Source organism: Pseudorca crassidens, chromosome 1 (genome assembly GCF_039906515.1).
Source record: "Pseudorca crassidens isolate mPseCra1 chromosome 1, mPseCra1.hap1, whole genome shotgun sequence".
Taxonomy (NCBI): Eukaryota; Metazoa; Chordata; class Mammalia; order Artiodactyla; family Delphinidae; genus Pseudorca; species Pseudorca crassidens.
Window position 1 is genome coordinate 131,540,978 of NC_090296.1, and position 16,985 is coordinate 131,557,962.

At 38.2% G+C, this 16,985-nt stretch overlaps 1 protein-coding gene across 2 annotated transcripts in view; it reads left to right on the forward strand.

The window, feature by feature from the left end:
• The window catches only part of CERS3 (ceramide synthase 3), a 125,155-nt gene extending 109,408 nt beyond the window's left edge, over positions 1 to 15,747 (forward strand). For both annotated transcript variants that reach the window (XM_067755882.1, XM_067755883.1), the window contains exon 11: positions 12,079 to 15,747. In XM_067755882.1, coding sequence (XP_067611983.1) covers positions 12,079 to 12,246 — 168 coding nt within the window. In that variant the 3' untranslated portion in view covers positions 12,247 to 15,747. The remainder of the gene's footprint in view (positions 1 to 12,078) is intronic.
• The last annotated feature ends 1,238 nt before the right edge of the window (positions 15,748 to 16,985 follow it).

The window sequence follows — 16,985 nt, forward strand, 5'->3', positions numbered from 1 at the left end:
ATCTTGTGGTATTAGATTCATCCATTCACTTGCTCATCAAATATACACTGAGTGCTTGCTGAGTGCTGGTGACATCACCTAAGAGAAACTAGGGGAGGAAGATGGCACATTCTGGTATATTCCACCCCATCCTTTCTCCCTCCCTCTGCAGAAGGGAAGCTGATGTCCTTCCACCCATGCTTTTATATGCTTATTATGTTTGGATATAGCCACAATTAAAGCATTGCTTTTTTGTTTTTAAACTTTACATAAATGGTATGATTTAGTTTATATAATTGTACAACTTGTTTTCTTCACTCATTATGACATTATTCATATTGAGAAATATTACTGTGGACCAGTGTACTTACCTCCTGTATAGTATCCATCACAGAATAGTCCACAGTCTACATATCCTCCTGTTTACATCTTTATATATGTCTCCTGGTGGCACATATGGGAGTTTCTCTATAAGTAGAATTCCTGAGTCAAGTTTACCAGATGCTGCCAAACAATTTGTCAAAGTATGTGGGAGTCTCTCTTGCCCCACATCCTCACCAATTTTCGGTACCATCAGATATTTTAATATTTACCAGTTTGATGAATAAGAGATTTTATCTCATTTTAATTTGCATTACTAAGCTTGAGCATTTTGTATAGTTGATTAGTCAATAGTTGTCTCTTCTGTGAATCATCTGTTTATATTCATTGTCTGCTTTTCTGTCACATTGGATTTTTTTCCTTCTTAATGGTGCGTATGAATTCTTTGTTGGATGCTAATATTTGAAACAAACTTTAACATTTTGTTGTTAATACACATTTTTCTGGGCTATATATTCAATACTTAATCTTCTGTCTTTCCATGGTTATTTCCTAAGTGTTGCTTACATAAATCCTAATGATTTTTTTTCAAAATGGTTTTGTATATCTTTGCCCAGTTAAAGTTGTGGAATTTGCAGGCTGTTGAATCTAAAGCTGCGTCTAAAGGATGCAAAATGTGTAGAAAATACACTAATTTTAATGGTTTTAATCCCCAAAGCAAAGTACATTCATGAAATCAAATCATTTTCTACATCACAAGTTGGTGATTACCACAGAGCCTTTTACATTTATTTTAAATTTACTTTTAGGTAATATAGAGAATATGAAAGAAATCCATGCATTTTTATCAAGAGCCACATAGCGTAATCTGAGCTCTTCTCCACCAAGCTGAGTCAGTGAGCTGAGTGGGTTCAAGTCCTGTAGTTTTTATCTCTTCTGGAAAATGAATCTGCCCGACCAGATACTCTCCAGAGTCCATCTATCCCTAAAACTTACTTTTTCTCCTAGAAGCTCATTTTTTAAAGCCTGTAAGCCTTAGCAAAGTGAAATAATTTCTTAAGGAAATTAGGTACATTGATAGCAGCAAGTGTAATGAAAATAAAAACCATCAGTGGAAAGTACAATATATTTCATACCGGTGAGTTGGGACAGTTTAAAAAGCAACCTTTGAGTCCGGTTCTGAAATTCAAGAGAAGAGGCATTCTATGTATACAGACCAGTCACAAAAATTGGGAACCATGCATAAGCCGGTTTTAGGGCATGTTTTCGATACTGCTTTGACTTGCACTCATGACTGCAGGGAGCCGGGACAGTGGCCTTGGTCCTGTACTCTGTGTCTGAGAGATTTGACACCAGCCAAAGTGAATTACTGTGTGATATTACAGGTTCAAGCATTTTTTCACAAGCCCCCCACCAAAAAAAAAGGGTCAATAGGAGAAGTTGGAAGTGTGTCCATTGCTTTAAGATACTCCCGTGCTTGGGTGAATGAGTCTTTGAATGTGGTTTGGTTAAGCTCTGTGCCCCTGCTCCTGGAACATGCCCTTCAAAGGGGAATGTTGGCTTCAACCGACTTTAATCTGGAGAAGATCATTTTGGTCCCAGATTCAGGGTTTCTGTTTCTCCTAGCATATGGGATGCTTTCAGACTGATTGCTCACCTTCCTTCATAGTGACTGTGACTTCAACCCCATCCTCTGAATGCGTGTCTTCTCTGCCCTCCTGGAGTGCCAGGCTGATGACATTTGCCAATACTGGTGCCATTAGTGATGTGGGGGTTCCAAAGCCCTTGTTAAGACCTGTTACAAGGTCTCTCTTCCATAAGTAACTTGTTCTTCATTCCCTTCACCATCATTTTGTGTAACTGAAGGGAGTTGCTGGGGAGAGGAAGGAGGTACTTTTAAAAGACATTGCAGAAATTATATTCATGCATTTCCATTTGTGGAATGAATAATATTGCCAATAATGTATTCTAGAGGGCCCAGGTCATTTCTGGAAAATGTCCAGTTGAATATTAGATATCTTTTCTAATTCCATAAAGAAAGTTATCTAAAGTTATCAGAATAGTAATATGCTGTCTGTAATGGCACTGCTAACCCTTCACCAAGGGCAGCTGGCGGGCAGGTAACAGGAAGCATGTGTGCTGTGATATGCTTGGCATGTGTGAGAACTGTGCATCTGGTGGCTGCAGCCCTTGGCTCCCTTCACTCTTCGAAGAAGGGTTTAGATCCTTCTTTTTTGCATGGATTTTCTTGGGCCCTTAATGATTTGTGGGAGGGTTCAGGGCCAACAAGTTGCACGAGACCAGTTCTACAAGCCCAGGGACAACTAAGAAGTAGGAAAGTAAGGGGCGCTGGTGTGCAGAGAAAAAGCAAAGGGAAGGACAATACAAGAAAAGAAGCTGGCTGATTCCAAGGGAGAGACTCACTGCTGCTGGTGCAAGCAGAGTCTTGGCATCCCATCAAAGCAGACAGGTAGAGTTCTAGAAAACACTGTGGCTTGACCTTTAGCAGGTGTTTAGATTTTGTTCCCCTAGAGCGAGGTTGACTTGTTTTTGATTTCTATTAAGTATTGTAATTACTGGAAAAGATTTACCATTGTGAAAAGGTACTTTGCAGAATACGGATTGTGATTTATATCTTAAACTTTTCTGATTTCAGCTGATGAGCAAAGCCTCATTTTTTCTAGCACACCTTAGCCAGTGTTTTTCAAACTGTAGGTTGCAGATCATTAATAGGTTGCCAAATCAGTTTTGTACATCATTTTTAAAATGGAATAGAATAGAATAAAGCATGCCAGTGTTTGTCTCACCCCCTGGGTGCCCTGTCTCTCCAAATATTCCAGCAGGGGTTTGTAGAGCACTGTTTTGAGGAGTCTAAGTTTTGATAGGGTTTTCACCCTGTCTGCCTCTTGTAGCTGTGTGGCCTTGAAAAAGTTACTTAACCCCTCTAAGCCTCATTTTCCTCTCCTTTAAAGTAAATAGAATAGGTCCTATGTCCTAGGGTTGCTGTGAGGAGGAAACGGTATTGTTCATACTAATTGCTTAGTTCAGTGCCTGGCACATGGACATTTATAGCGTGGATAGTGCCTTCATTTATAATTGCCAAATCTTGGAAGCAACCAAGGTGTCCTCCAATAGGTCAGTAGATGCATACTTCTGGTACGCACATCCGAACAATAGAATATTCTTCAGCAATAAAAAGAAATGAGGGGCTTCCCTGGTGGCGCAGTGGTTGACAGTCCGCCTGCCGATGCAGGGGACACGGGTTCATGCCCCGGTCTGGGAAGATCCCACATGCCGCGGAGCGGCTGGGCAAATGAGCCATGGCCGCTGAGCCCGCGCATCCGGAGCCTGTGCTCCACAACAGGAGAGGCCACAACAGTGAGAGGCCCGCATGCCGCAAAAAAAAAAAAAAAAAAATAGAAATGAGCTATTAAGCCATGAAAAACCATGGAGGAACCCTACATGCTTATTACTAAGTGAAAGAAGCTAATCTTCAAAGTTAAATACTATATGATTCCAACTACAAGACATTCTGGAAAAGACAAAACTATGGTGACAATAAAAAGGTCAGTGAATGCCAGGGCTTGGGAGGGAGGGAGGGATGAACAGGAAGAGCACAGAGGATTTTTAGGACAGTGGAATAAAAGCCCCTTAAGGGTGTCATTGCTATTATTGTTATATTACAGATAGCATATACAAGATGAAATTGAATATAATATGAGGTTTTATTAATATTTTTGAATACCGTTCAATTTGCATTATTCAAGTTTTTTTTTAACATCTTTATTGGGGTACAATTGCTTTACAATGGTGTATTCAAGTTTTTATAGTGTGCAACCACCTATACATCTATCTAACAAACTCTTACTACCAGGAAATCCTTTCTGAGCTTGATTCATCATCAAGGGCAGTGGTTCTCCAACCTGTTGGACCCACACCCTCTTCACTAGCCTGAAATTAAATTCCTAGGTAATATCACTCACCTAAAAGCATAATTTCAAAAAGCAATATAATGCCACAACGTAATAAAAAAGAAATAAGATGAAAAACATTTCTGATAAAATATGCATTTCGTGTGTAACGTGTACATGACTGCCCTAGAGAATGTAATGAAGTTGGCAGATGCTGTGCTTGCTTATATGGAGACTCAGCATGAGTGGGGCAGCTGCAAGTGCAGACTGACACAGCCTCAAATGCCACTGGTAGGGTTGCCATCAGTGACATGGCTTTCTGAAATTGTGAAGTTCTGAACAAAATGAAGTATAGTCTTCCTTGGATTTATGTACATAGTTGCAGTCCTGAAAAGTTGAGAATATATTAAAACCATGCAAGAATTCCTGTGCTTGAATGTACAATGGAATTAGATTCTAGGCTTGGATAATTACAAATGCAGGTCTGGCAGGACATTAGGGTGTCATGCACATTGTAGGGTATGCGGCATCCCTAGCCAATGCTCATTAAAAGTCAGTAGTGCTCCCCAACCTTTATGACTGTGAGGATGTCATACATTTCTAAAAGCCTGAATATGGTCCAGGCCCTCTTCTCAGAGGTGAGGGTGCTGGAGGATGTGGCTTCAAGCTATGGGGAGCATCCTCCAGGATGAATTTATTTCTCAGCTAAAGCAGCTATTCAAGTCCTGGAGAAAGGGGTGGGAAGACGCTAGTATGCCTTTCTGGGGAGAAATTAGTTTCTTTGTTTTGATTCAGATTTCCCCTTGTTCCCTACAAAAAACTTTTGAGGAAAGAAAAGGAGAGCCAAGAGGCACCATCCATGAAAGCAAACGTCAGCCAAGCATGGCCCTTCCCTCAAAGACTCCGTCTGCAGGGGGAGCACTCTGATCCTGGCTCCCAGCAAATCATGGAGAGGCTGCGTTTCTCTGTTGCATCTTAACTGATGAGATGCCAAGTTTATTCCTCAGTGTTTACAGTGAGCCTTGTTTATTTTGGGACCCTTTCTGTGTTGTTGTGAAAAGAGCAAAACATACAGAAAAGAGCCTATGAAGTTATATTTCTGTGATTAAGACAGCAGAATGTGTGTACGTTGTTGTTGATGTTGTTGTTTAAGCTGTGTTTGCATGAAGCTTGTATGCAAGGAAGTATTTGGTTACATATACCCCAAGAATCTCCAGAGGTGGTCAGTTTTAGTCTTCAGGTCACAAAAAGGGAAAACTCTTATGGTTATGGATATCATCTTGAAAAATGATGCGTGAGGAAACAGCCTCCACCTTCCATAGTTTTTTTCTTTTCTAGGCTGGGTTTAATAGAGATGTTTCTGAACTGGCTTAGAGGGTCAGGGGTCAGATCCAACACTGGCCTTGCAGAGAGCTTGAGTTCTTGGTATTGTTTTAATAGTTCATACCATCATTATCTTTTGCAATGAAGTCTGATCTGCAGCAATTCCATCTGCATTCATTGGGACAGTGTTATTCTTCTAGGAGTTTTCCTCACAAAATTCCTTTCAGAACACTGTAAAGAAGAGGAGAAACATATTACTCTTAATTAAGAACTGTCCTTGAAGGAATTCCTGCATAAAGAAAATAGGAAACATCCTATTCCCAACAATAAAAATATCCTGACAACCAAAATGCCCGCATGAGCAATACTTTACTTAGCAGATGTTTATTGGGAAAACTATAGTGTTTGCGTTCTAAAAAGAAATACATTTAAGTTTTATTTTTAAACTTATCATCAGTGAAATTTATTTTTTCCTGTTGGTGTACAGTTCTGTGAATTTTAACACAAGTGTAGATTTGTGTAGCCATCACTATAATCTGGATACAGAATAATTCTGTCACCCCAATAACTCCTCCCTCCACCCCAGCTCTTGGCAGCCACTTATCTGTTCACCATCCCTACAGTTTAGTCTTTTTAAGAATGCCATGAAAACTACATCAGTATGTCTTTTGGTAGGTATAATTGTTTTACAATGTTGTGTTCGTTTTTTTGGGGGGGGGGTAATAGTTGTTTTACAGTGTTGTGTTAGTTTCTACTGTATAGTGAAGTGATGCAGAGTTCCCCGTGTTATACAACAGGTTCTCTTTAGTTATCTATTTTATACATATTAGTGTATATATGTCAGTCTCAATCTCCCAATTCATCTCACCTCCCTTTCTGACCGGTGTGAGGTGAACCTCATTGTAGGTTTGATTTGCATTTCTCTAATAATTAGTGATGTTGAGAATCTTTTCATGTGCCTCTTGGCCATCTGTATGTCTTCTCTGGAGAAATGTCTATTTAGGTCTTCCACCCATTTTTGGATTGGGTTGGTTTTTGGGTTTTGGTTTTATTTTTGATATTGAGCTGAATGAGCTGTTTGTATATTTTGGAGATTAATCCTTTGTCCATTGATTCATTTGCAAAAATTTTCTCCCATTCTGAGGGTTGTCTTCATCTTGTTTATGGTTTCCTTTGCTATGCAAAAGCTTTTAAGTTTCCTTAGGTCCCATTTGTTTATTTTTGTTTTTATTTCTATTACTCTACAAGATGGGTCAAAAAAGATCTTGGGGCTTCCCTGGTGGCGCAGTGGTTGAGAGTCCGCCTGCCGATGCAGGGGACACGGGTTTGTGCCCCGGTCTGGGAAGACCCCACATGCCGCAGAGCGGCTGGGCCCGTGAGCCATGGCCGCTGAGCCTGCGCGTCCGGAGCCTGTGCTCCTCAACGGGAGAGGCCACAACAGTGAGAGGCCCGTGTAACGCAAAAAAAAAAAAGATCTTGCTGTGATTTATGTCATAGAGTGTTCTTCCTATGTTTTCCTCTAAGAGTTTTATAGTGTCTGGTCTTACATTTAGGTCTTTAATCCATTTGGAGTTTAGTTTTGTGTATGGTGTTAGGGAGTGTTCTAATTTAAGTCTTTTACATGTAACTGTCCAGTTTGCCCAGCACCACTTATTGAAGAGACTGTCTTTTCTCCATTGTATATCCTTGCCTCCTTTGTCATAGATTAGTTGACCATAGGTGCATGGGTTTATCTCTGGGCTGTCTGTCCTGTTCCATTGATCTATATTTCTGTTTTTGTGCCAGTATCATACTGTCTTGATTACTGTAGCCCTGTAGTACAGTCTGAAGTCAGGGAACCTGATTCCTCCAGCCCCATTTTTTTTTTTTTTTTCCTCAAGATTGCTTAGGCTATTCAGGGTCTCTTTTGTCTTCATACAGATTTTAAGATTTTTTTGTTCTAGTTCTGTGAAAAATGTCATTGGTAATTTGATAGGGATTGCACTGAATCTGTAGATTTCTTTGGGTAGTATAGTCATTTTCACAATATTGATTCTTCCAACCCAAAAACATGGTATATCTCTCCATCTGTTTGTGTCATCTTTGATTTATTTCATCAGTTTCTTATAGTTTTCTGAGTACAGGTCTTTTATCTCCTTAAGTAGGTTTATTCCTAGTTATTTTATTCTTTTTGTTGCAATGGTGAATGGGATTATTTCCTTAATTTCTCTTTCTTACCTTTTGTTGTTAGTGTATAGTAATGCAAGAGATTTCTGTGCATTAATTTTGTATCCTGCAACTTTACCAAATTCATTGATTAGCTCTAGTAGTTTTCTGGTGGCATCTTTAGGTTTTTCTATGTAGAGTATCATGTCATCTGTAAACATGATGGTTTTACTTCTTTTCCAATTTGTATTCTTTTATTTCTTTTTCTTCTCTGATTGCCATGGCTAGGACTTCCAATACTATGTTGAATAATAGTGGTGAGAGCAGACATCCTTGTCTTGTTCCTGATCTTAGAGGAAATGCTTTCAGTTTTTCACCATTGAGAATGATGTTTGCTGTGGGTTTGTCATATATGGCCTTTATTATGTTGAGGTAGGTTCCCTCTATGCCCACTTTCTGGAGAGTTTTTATTATAAATGGGTGTTGAATTTTGTCAAAAGCTTTTTCTGCATTTATTGAGACAATCATATGGTTTTTATTCTTCAGTTTGTTAATATGGTGTATCACATTGATTGATCTGTGTATATTGAAGATTCCTTGCATCCCTGGGGTAAATCCCACTTGATCATGGTGTATGATCCTTTTAATATGTTGTTGGATTCTGTTTGCTAGTATTTTGTTGAGGATTTTTGCATATATATTCATCAGTGATATTGGTCTGTAATTTTATTTTTTTGTGATATCTTTGTCTGGTTTTCGCATCCAGGTGATGGTGGCCTCATAGTATGAGTCTGGGAGTGTTCCTTCCTCTGCAATTTTTTGGAATAGTTTGAGAAGGATGGTGTTAGATCTTCTCTAAATGTTTGATAGAATTCACCTGTGAAGCCATCTGGTCTTGGACTTTTGTTTGTTGGGAGGGTAGGTAACCTTTTGAAACAAACTTTTTTCACTTAACATAATGCTTTTGAGATTCATCCAACTTCTTATAAATGTCAGTAGTTTGTACCTATTTATTGGTAAGTAGTATTCCATTGTATGGATGTACCATTCATTTACTTCTTGAAGAACATTTGGGTTGCTTACAATTTTCGGCAATTATGAATAGAGCTTTTATAAACATTTTTTTGTGTGTGAATATAAATTTTCATTTCTCTAGTGTAGATACTCAGGGGTAGGAATGCTGAGACATACAGTATATGTATGTTTGCCTTTATAAGTAAAAACTGTTTCCAAAGTGTCTATACCATTTTGCATTTCCATCAGCAGTGTATAAGAATTCCTTCCAGTTACTCTTCATCCTTGGTATTCTCAGGATTTTTAATTTTAGCTATTCTTATGATAGTTTTATCTAATCATGATTTTAATTTGCATTTTCCTAATGGCTAACAATGTTGAATATCTTTTCATATGTTTATTTGACATCCTATATCCTCCTAGAAGTGTGTATTTTTAAATATTTTCCCATTTTTTAAATGTTTTTTCTTATTGTTGAGTTTTGAGAATTCTTTATTATCCATACTAGTTGGATATGGGATTTGTAATTACTATCTCCCAGTTTGTAACCTGTCTTTGTATTCTCTAAATAGTATCTTTCTTTTTTTTTTAAATAGTACCTTTCATAGAGCAAAAGTTTTTAATTTTGATGCAGTACAGTTTATCATTTTTTTATGGAGTATGCTTTTTGTGTCTTGTCTAAGAACTCGTTATGCAACCCAAGGTCATAGGTTTTCTTCTAAAAGTTTTATAGTTTTATATTTTGCATTTAGATCTACAATTCATTTTGTGTTAACATATGTGTAAGGTTAAAATTTACTTTTTTGCCTATGGATTTCTCCTTGCTCCAGCACCATTTGTTGAAAAGACTATCCTTTCTCCATTAAATTGCTTTTGCACCTTTGTCAAAACTCAATTGGCAGTATTTGTGTGGGTGTATTTCTAGATTCTCTATTCTGTTCCATTGATCTATTTGTTTACCCCTTTGCTAATACCATCCAGTCTTGATTACTATAACTTTATAGTAAAGTCTTAAAATTGGATAGTTCGAGTTTTCCAATTTTATTCTTCTTTTGCATAATTGCTTTAGCTATTCTAGTTCCTTTGCCTCTCCATATAGAATTTAGAATCAGCTTGTCTATATCTATAAGAAATCTTGCTAAGATTTTAATGGTATTATGTGGAATCTGTAGATCAATATGGGGATAATCAACATTTTTACTGTATTGAAACTTCCAAGCCATGAACATAGTATGTCTCTTTAGTTATTTAGATCTTTGATTTCTTTCTTCAGAGTTTTGTAGGTTTTACATGCAGATACTATACATGCTTTGTTACATTTGTACCTAAGTGTTTTATTTTTTGAAACTATTGTAAATGTTACTGACTTTTAAATTTCTGTTTTAGTTGGACATTGCTAGTCATGTTAGTTTACTATGGCTGCCATAACAAATTACTACAAACGTAGTGGCTTAAAAAAACAGAAATTTACTCTTTTACAGTTCTGAAGGTCAGAAGTCTACAATCAGTTTTGAGCAGAAATCAAAGTGTGGCAGATCTGTGTTCCCTTCACACACAGCAGGGAATCTGTTCTTTGCCTCTTCCAACTTCTGGTGGCTGCCAGCATTCCTTGGCTTGTAGCTACATCACTTCAATCTCTACCTCTTCTTCATATTGCCTTTCCTCTGTGTTGAATCCCCTCTGCCTCTCTTATAAAGACACATGTGATGGCATTGAGTGGCCACCTGGATAGTCCATGATAATCTCTCATCTCAAAATCCTTAATTTAATTAATAATATCTGCAAAAAGTTTACCATGTAAGGTAACATTCACAGATTCCAGAAATTAGGACCTAATATTTTTGAGGACATTTTTTAGCCTACTACGTTAGTGTCTAGAAATCAAGATTGTGTGTGTGTGTGTGTGTGTGTGTGTGTGAGAGAGAGAGAGAGAGAGAGAGAGAGAGAAAGAAAAAGACAGAGAGACAGAGACAAAGAGAGAGAGAAAGAGATTTTATGTGTTGACCTTTTATCCTGCAGCCTTAGTACTAAACTCACATATTAATTCTAGGAGTTTTTTGGTTGATTCTTTGGTATTTTGTACATAAATAATAGAGACACTTTTATTTCTTTCTTCCCAATTTGTATGAATTTTATTTCTTTTTCTTGCCTTATTTCATTGACTAGGATTTCCAGTACAATGTGAATAGGAATGGTGAAAGTGAACATCCTTGCCTTATTCCTATTCTTAGGGGGAAAGCATTCAGTTATTCACCATTAAGTATGATGTTAGCTTCTATTCCTTCTTTGTAGAGAAGTTTTACAATTTTTTTTTATCATGAATGGATGTTGAATTTTGTCATATGATTTTTCTGCATCAATTGATATAATCATTTTTTCCCTTCTTTAGATTATTAATATGATGGATTACATTCATTGATTTCTAAATATTGAACCAGCTTTGCACTACTGGGACAAACCCCACTTTATCATAGTATAATTTTTTATACACTCCTGGTTTTGATTTGGAATATTTTATTAAGGATTTTAATATCTATGTTCATTAAAGATATTGCTCTGTAGCTGTATTTTCTTATACTGTCTGTCTGGTTTTTGTATCAGGGTAATTCTGGCCTCATAAAATAAATTGGGATGTGATCCCTCCTCTTTTTTCTAGAAGAGATTTTGGAGATTTGGTGTTATTTCTTCTTTATACATTTCATGGAATTTGCCAGTGAAACCATTTGTGCCTGATATTCTTTTTCAGAAGATTTTAAACTACATATTTAATTTTTTTTCATATTTTTAAGACTACTCAGGTTATCTCTGTTTCAATTTCATTGATTTCTCATCTCTGTTATTTCCTTCCTTTTGCTCATTTTGGGCTTATTTTGCTTTTCTTTTTTTTTTTTTTTTCCTAGTTTCGTAAGTTGGAAGCTCATATTATTACAGACTTTTCTTCTTTTCTAATATAAACATTTAATGGTATACATTTCCTTTTAAACACTGTTTTAACTACACTGAAGAAAATGTGATGTGTTTTAATCTTAATTCAAAATGTTTTCTAGTATCCCTTGAGACTTACTCTTTTGATCCACTGATTATTTATACGGGTGTTGATTAATTTCCAAGTGTTCTGAAATTTTCCCATTATTTTTTTATATTGATTTCTAGCTTAATTCCATTAGGACCTGAAACATATTTTGCATAATTTTGATTCTTTAAGTTTGTTAAGGTTTATTTTATGATCCATGATATGTTCTATGTTGGTGAATGTTTGGTTGTTTGAATATTGTGTTTTCTCTGAAGGGAGCCATATCTCTAAACTGAGCCCATTTGTTTGCTTATTCACTCAAGAGTCTTTCTGGAAGGTTGTCACTCACAGCCCATTGTTTCTTTTGTCTAGAATATCCAGGACGTGAGAAGTGATGATGAGGATGAGTATGAAGAGGAAGAGGTTGAGGAAGAGAAGGAGGAGAAGGAAGAAGCCACCGAAGGCAAAGAGACAGACGGTTTGAAGAATGGCCTTGGGGCCAACAGGCACCTCATTCCCAATGGTCAGCATGGCTGTTAGCTTGAAGCCCGCATAGCTCCTGGTGCACAGTGCGCTGCAAGGGCTGCTGGGAGCCGGAAGTGCTCCCTCCTCCATTGCTGTAGCCTCAGGACCCACAGGGACCACAGATTTTGCCCTTCCCTCTTTCTAACCAGCACCTTCCCCCCCAACCAAGATGTATTTAACAAAATCTTAATTTGTGTTAAAATGTTTAATGTAAGCATCCCCATGGATTTTACTGGAGTTAGGACTCAGATTTCAAAGATTTCTCCTGAGAACCCTTCCACTTCTAATTGTTCCATTCATGAATTTAGACGTTTGGAGCCCACTTTGTTGTAGGCCTTCCCCTTCCCACCTTGCCTGTCCTCAGGATACTTTGGGAAGTGCTAAGTCAACCCACTTTTTCCAGGTGCGTTTAGCCACAGAGAGCAGCTCATTTCCCAAAAATGAGCTAGAAGTGGCAATGGAATGGTGGTGGCAGGACCAAACCAGGGGGCCAAGCTTCCAGGGCTCACGGATCCCTTTCTGCCATGGGCAGTGTTTAAACCTTCCATGCCGTGTGCTTCGTCTCTCCGATGGGAATAACCAGACCTGCCCTGCCCCCTCACAGGGTTGGAATAAGGATCAAATGAGATAATAATGGAAGTGAGAGTGCATACTGTAGGCTATGGTGTTGCTGTTACCTGACCCTCTTTTCACTGTGATCACAGTCCCGTTTGGGAGAGAAGCCTGGTGAAACTTGGCACTGAACAGGCCTGAACAAAAGGCACAGTCTTGAAGAATTCCTTTTAAATGTGTCTGGAAATACCTAAACATGCAAGTACCCAGAAAGCTGTTTCCAGTTTATCTGGTAACTATTTATTTGTTAGCTTCCCAAAGGTAATTCTCAAATCCCCCAGGTTCTCATCCCTCAGGTTCCATGGCCAAGGGGAGGGAGTTTGGGCCCCATTCCTTCTTGTCCTTTGCTGATTTCTCACTTATTTCCTCTCTGAAAGGGACGCTTCCCTGCTGTGGCCCTGAACCCCTCCTTCAGGCCAGCAGAGCTACCCAGCAGGCCATAGGGTCTACCTGGGGGCCTCTCTGGGGGCACTGGACCCAAGTCAGGTTCTTCCCCTAGCCACTATCACCCAGGAAGCCCAGTTTCTGGGGCATGTGTTTGAGCTCCTGATCAAAGGAGGTCTTGGAAAAACAAAGAGACTCTGTACTTTAAATCCCTGCTCTCCAACCCAATCAGAGTGCACAACAGTAAAGCAGAACAAAACAAAGGGCTGGAAAACACCCCTGAGAATGTCCAAGGACAGGTGCTTGAGTCAGTGTCAGCCCCTGGGGCTGCCTTACCTCTCTGGGAGGACAGGTAGGGGCTGGAGGGTCAGTAGCCACCTCTCGACCCCCACAGGGATACATCTCGAGGCCAGCGTGCAGGGCAGACCTCAGAGACTTTCTCAGGTTACTGACTGAGGAGAGGCAGAGCCTTGTAGAGGAAGAGCCTGAGCAAAATGTGCAACTTTTCCCCACCCAATCTCTCATATTTTGGGGTCACATTTTGCATCTTCATCCTGTTTTGCTCAGGGCCCGTATTATAAAGCCAAGTAAGTGGAAGCTAAGACTGTGGGGACTAGTAAAACCCACACAGACTCTACCAATGGGGGCTGCAGCCTCTGGAGCACAAAGGACACTGTATACAGTAAAGGTGTCTGCTTTTTTTTTTTTTTTTCAGTAAAAAGATGTTTTTAAAAGCTTCAGGCTAAACAAAAATAAAAAACTTCAAAATTCTTTCCCAACAAAATTTCTTTTTGAAGAATTGTTAGAACAACAGAAAAACATGTGTCAGGTTTCTCTGCATAATATTTGCATTTATGAGTACAATAACATTATATGTGTAATGTATATTATAAATCTCAAATGCCTCCAGTCACTTTAGGGTGTAGCTGTTGAATTATTATCAATATTTATATTATTTTTTTTTGGTGAAAGATCACACTAAGATATTATTTTTATGTTCCAGTTAACAGTTTTTTCCTTGATTTATTTTGGTCTTGTCTCTGTACCAAATAACTTCTTGCTTTAGGTAAAAAAAGTGTTTAGTTGTTGCTCTATCCTCCAGTTCTTTCTTTTTTTTCTTATTTGAACACTGAAGGTAAAATTGATATGCCAATTTCAACTATCTGTGATACAGCTGGAAGCACTAAACTATCTCTTAAGAGGTAGAGATGCATATTTTGTAACATTTTTAGGGCTTTTGTGGTTAATTTTAAGGGTAACCTGTCTTTCTACAGGAAACAAGAGCTCACAGTATATACCAGATGACTTTATAAAAATGTAGTCCACCATGCCGCCAGTATTATTGTAATGGTAATGACTTACAATAAAACAGAGGCAGAGCCCAGCATGTGTGGTGATTGAGTAGATTCAGCACACACATTGTTTGGCTTCTTAGAGATCATTACTAGTCCTATTGAGTGGCGGAAACAAAGATTTGCCAGTCCTCTAGAAACACCCTGCAGGGAATCGGGGAGCAGTGGAGAACAGAGCCAAGTTAGGACATTAGGGCTGCTGGCCTTGGGGTACCAGACACCAGAGAGGAGAGGTAACAGGTCAGGCCTGACTGGGCTGAGTATCTTGGCTGTGCACAGTGTAGACAGACAGATGCTTGTGGGCTGGAGACTAACCTGGGCCACAGCACCTGAGCCCTGTAGCAGGCCCTGTAGAAGTGCTAAGTGCATGGTCCTAAAGATATTTTCTCAGCCCCCTTTTATATACCTACCTTTCAAAGGTGGAGGAGGAAATAGGGTCTATTGATGGTTCAACTGGCTGTCCATCAAAATTACCTATTGAGCTTAAAACACACCTTGCCTGTTGCCTGCTCCATATTTAGATTAAGTACTTCTGGAATAAGAAAAAGGAATTTGCATTTTAACCAAGTCCATGTGCTTCTGAAGAGCAGTCAGGACTCTGTGTGACCCCACTTGGTTTTATTCCTACTAGCAGTTTTATAAGCTAATAAATGAGAATATACAATGATACAGAATATTTACTCCAAAATAAATTCAAATAAAATAATAAAGGAGAAAAGGAAACATGAGAGCAGTCAAGACAAATAGAAAACATTGTAAGAGTTTTACACTGGTTAGTACAATGGCAGTACTAATTACCAAATCCAAATTTATAGGTAATTACATCCAGTGTAAGAACAGAGTACCAGATCAGATTTTTTAATACTCCAACTATAGGCTACTTACAAGAGATATGCTATAAATATATGCAGAAAGAAATGTTGAAAGTAAAAGGAGGGATAAAGGTATACCATGCAAACTCTATCCCCAAAAAAGCTGACATAGCTATTCTAATATCAGACAAAGGCAAGAAGAGCTAGTGGGTATTAAGAGGAATGTTTCATAACAGTGAAAGGGATCAGTCCACCAGGAAAATATTTAAAAATTAAATCTGTATACACTGAATAATATGCCTTTAAAATATATAAAGAAAAATTTTACAGAATTAAAAGGAGTAACAAAGTCATAATTGTGTTTGGGTGGTTTTAACACACCATTCAGTATCTGATAGAAACAGCCAACCAAAAAGCAATAAGAATACAGAAGATTTGAACAATGAAATGAACAAAATTGGCCCAAATGACATATGTAGAGAGAGCACTGTACCCAACAAATGCAGGCACACATTCTTTTCAGGTGCATGTGAACATTTACCCAAACTGACCACATGATAGGCCTTAAAACAAATCCTAAAACATTTCAAAGGTTTTAAATCATATAGAGTATGATCACTGATCACAGTGAAATTAGACAAGAAAAATCACCTATTTTTTTTTAAATCACCTATTTTTAAGTTAAGTAATGCACTTCTAAATGTAGCAAAGAAGCAATCACAATGGAAATAAAACATTTTAAAATGAATTATAATAAAAAATAATGAAAAGTATGTAGGATTCAACTAGTGACAAATTTAGAAGAAATTTTATAATATTAAAAGCTTTTAGGGGCTTCCCTGGTGGCGCAGTGGTTGAGAATCCACCTGCCAATGCAGAGGACACGGGTTCGAGCCCTGGTCTGGGAAGATCCCACATGCTGCGGAGCAACTGGGCCCGTGAGCCACAACTACTGAGCCTGCGCGTCTGGAGCCTGTGCTCCACAACAAGAGAGGCCGCGACAGTGAGAGGCCTGCACACCGCGATGAAGAGTGGGCCCCCACTCGCCACAACTAGAGAAAGCCCTCGCACAGAAACGAAGACCCAACACAGCCAAAAAATAAATAAATAAATGTCTCAAAAAAAGTAAAAAGGGAAATTAATAAAATAGAAAACAAACATATAATAGAGAATATCACAAAACCAAAAGTTGGTTCTTTAAAAGAAAACAATTCATAAAGCAAGACTGATCAAGAAAGCCACAAATAACTAATAGTAGGAATGAAAAGGATCTGTCACTATAGATCAAACAAAGAACAAATAATAGGAGAATATCATGAGCAACTTTATGTCAATAGATTTGAAGATGTAAATAAAATGTGTAAGTTCCTAGAAAACTACAGCTTGTCAAAATGGGCACAAGAAGAAACAGATATCTAAATAGCCTTCTATAAAAAACAATTAAATCTGATATTTTAAAATATGTCCCCCCTTAAAAAAATCTTTAGGCCCAGATGGCTTATACAGTAAATTCTTCCAATATTTAAGGAAGAATTAACAGAAGTATTACACAAACTTTTCCAGAGAAAAAAGGAAGGAACACTTCACATTTGTT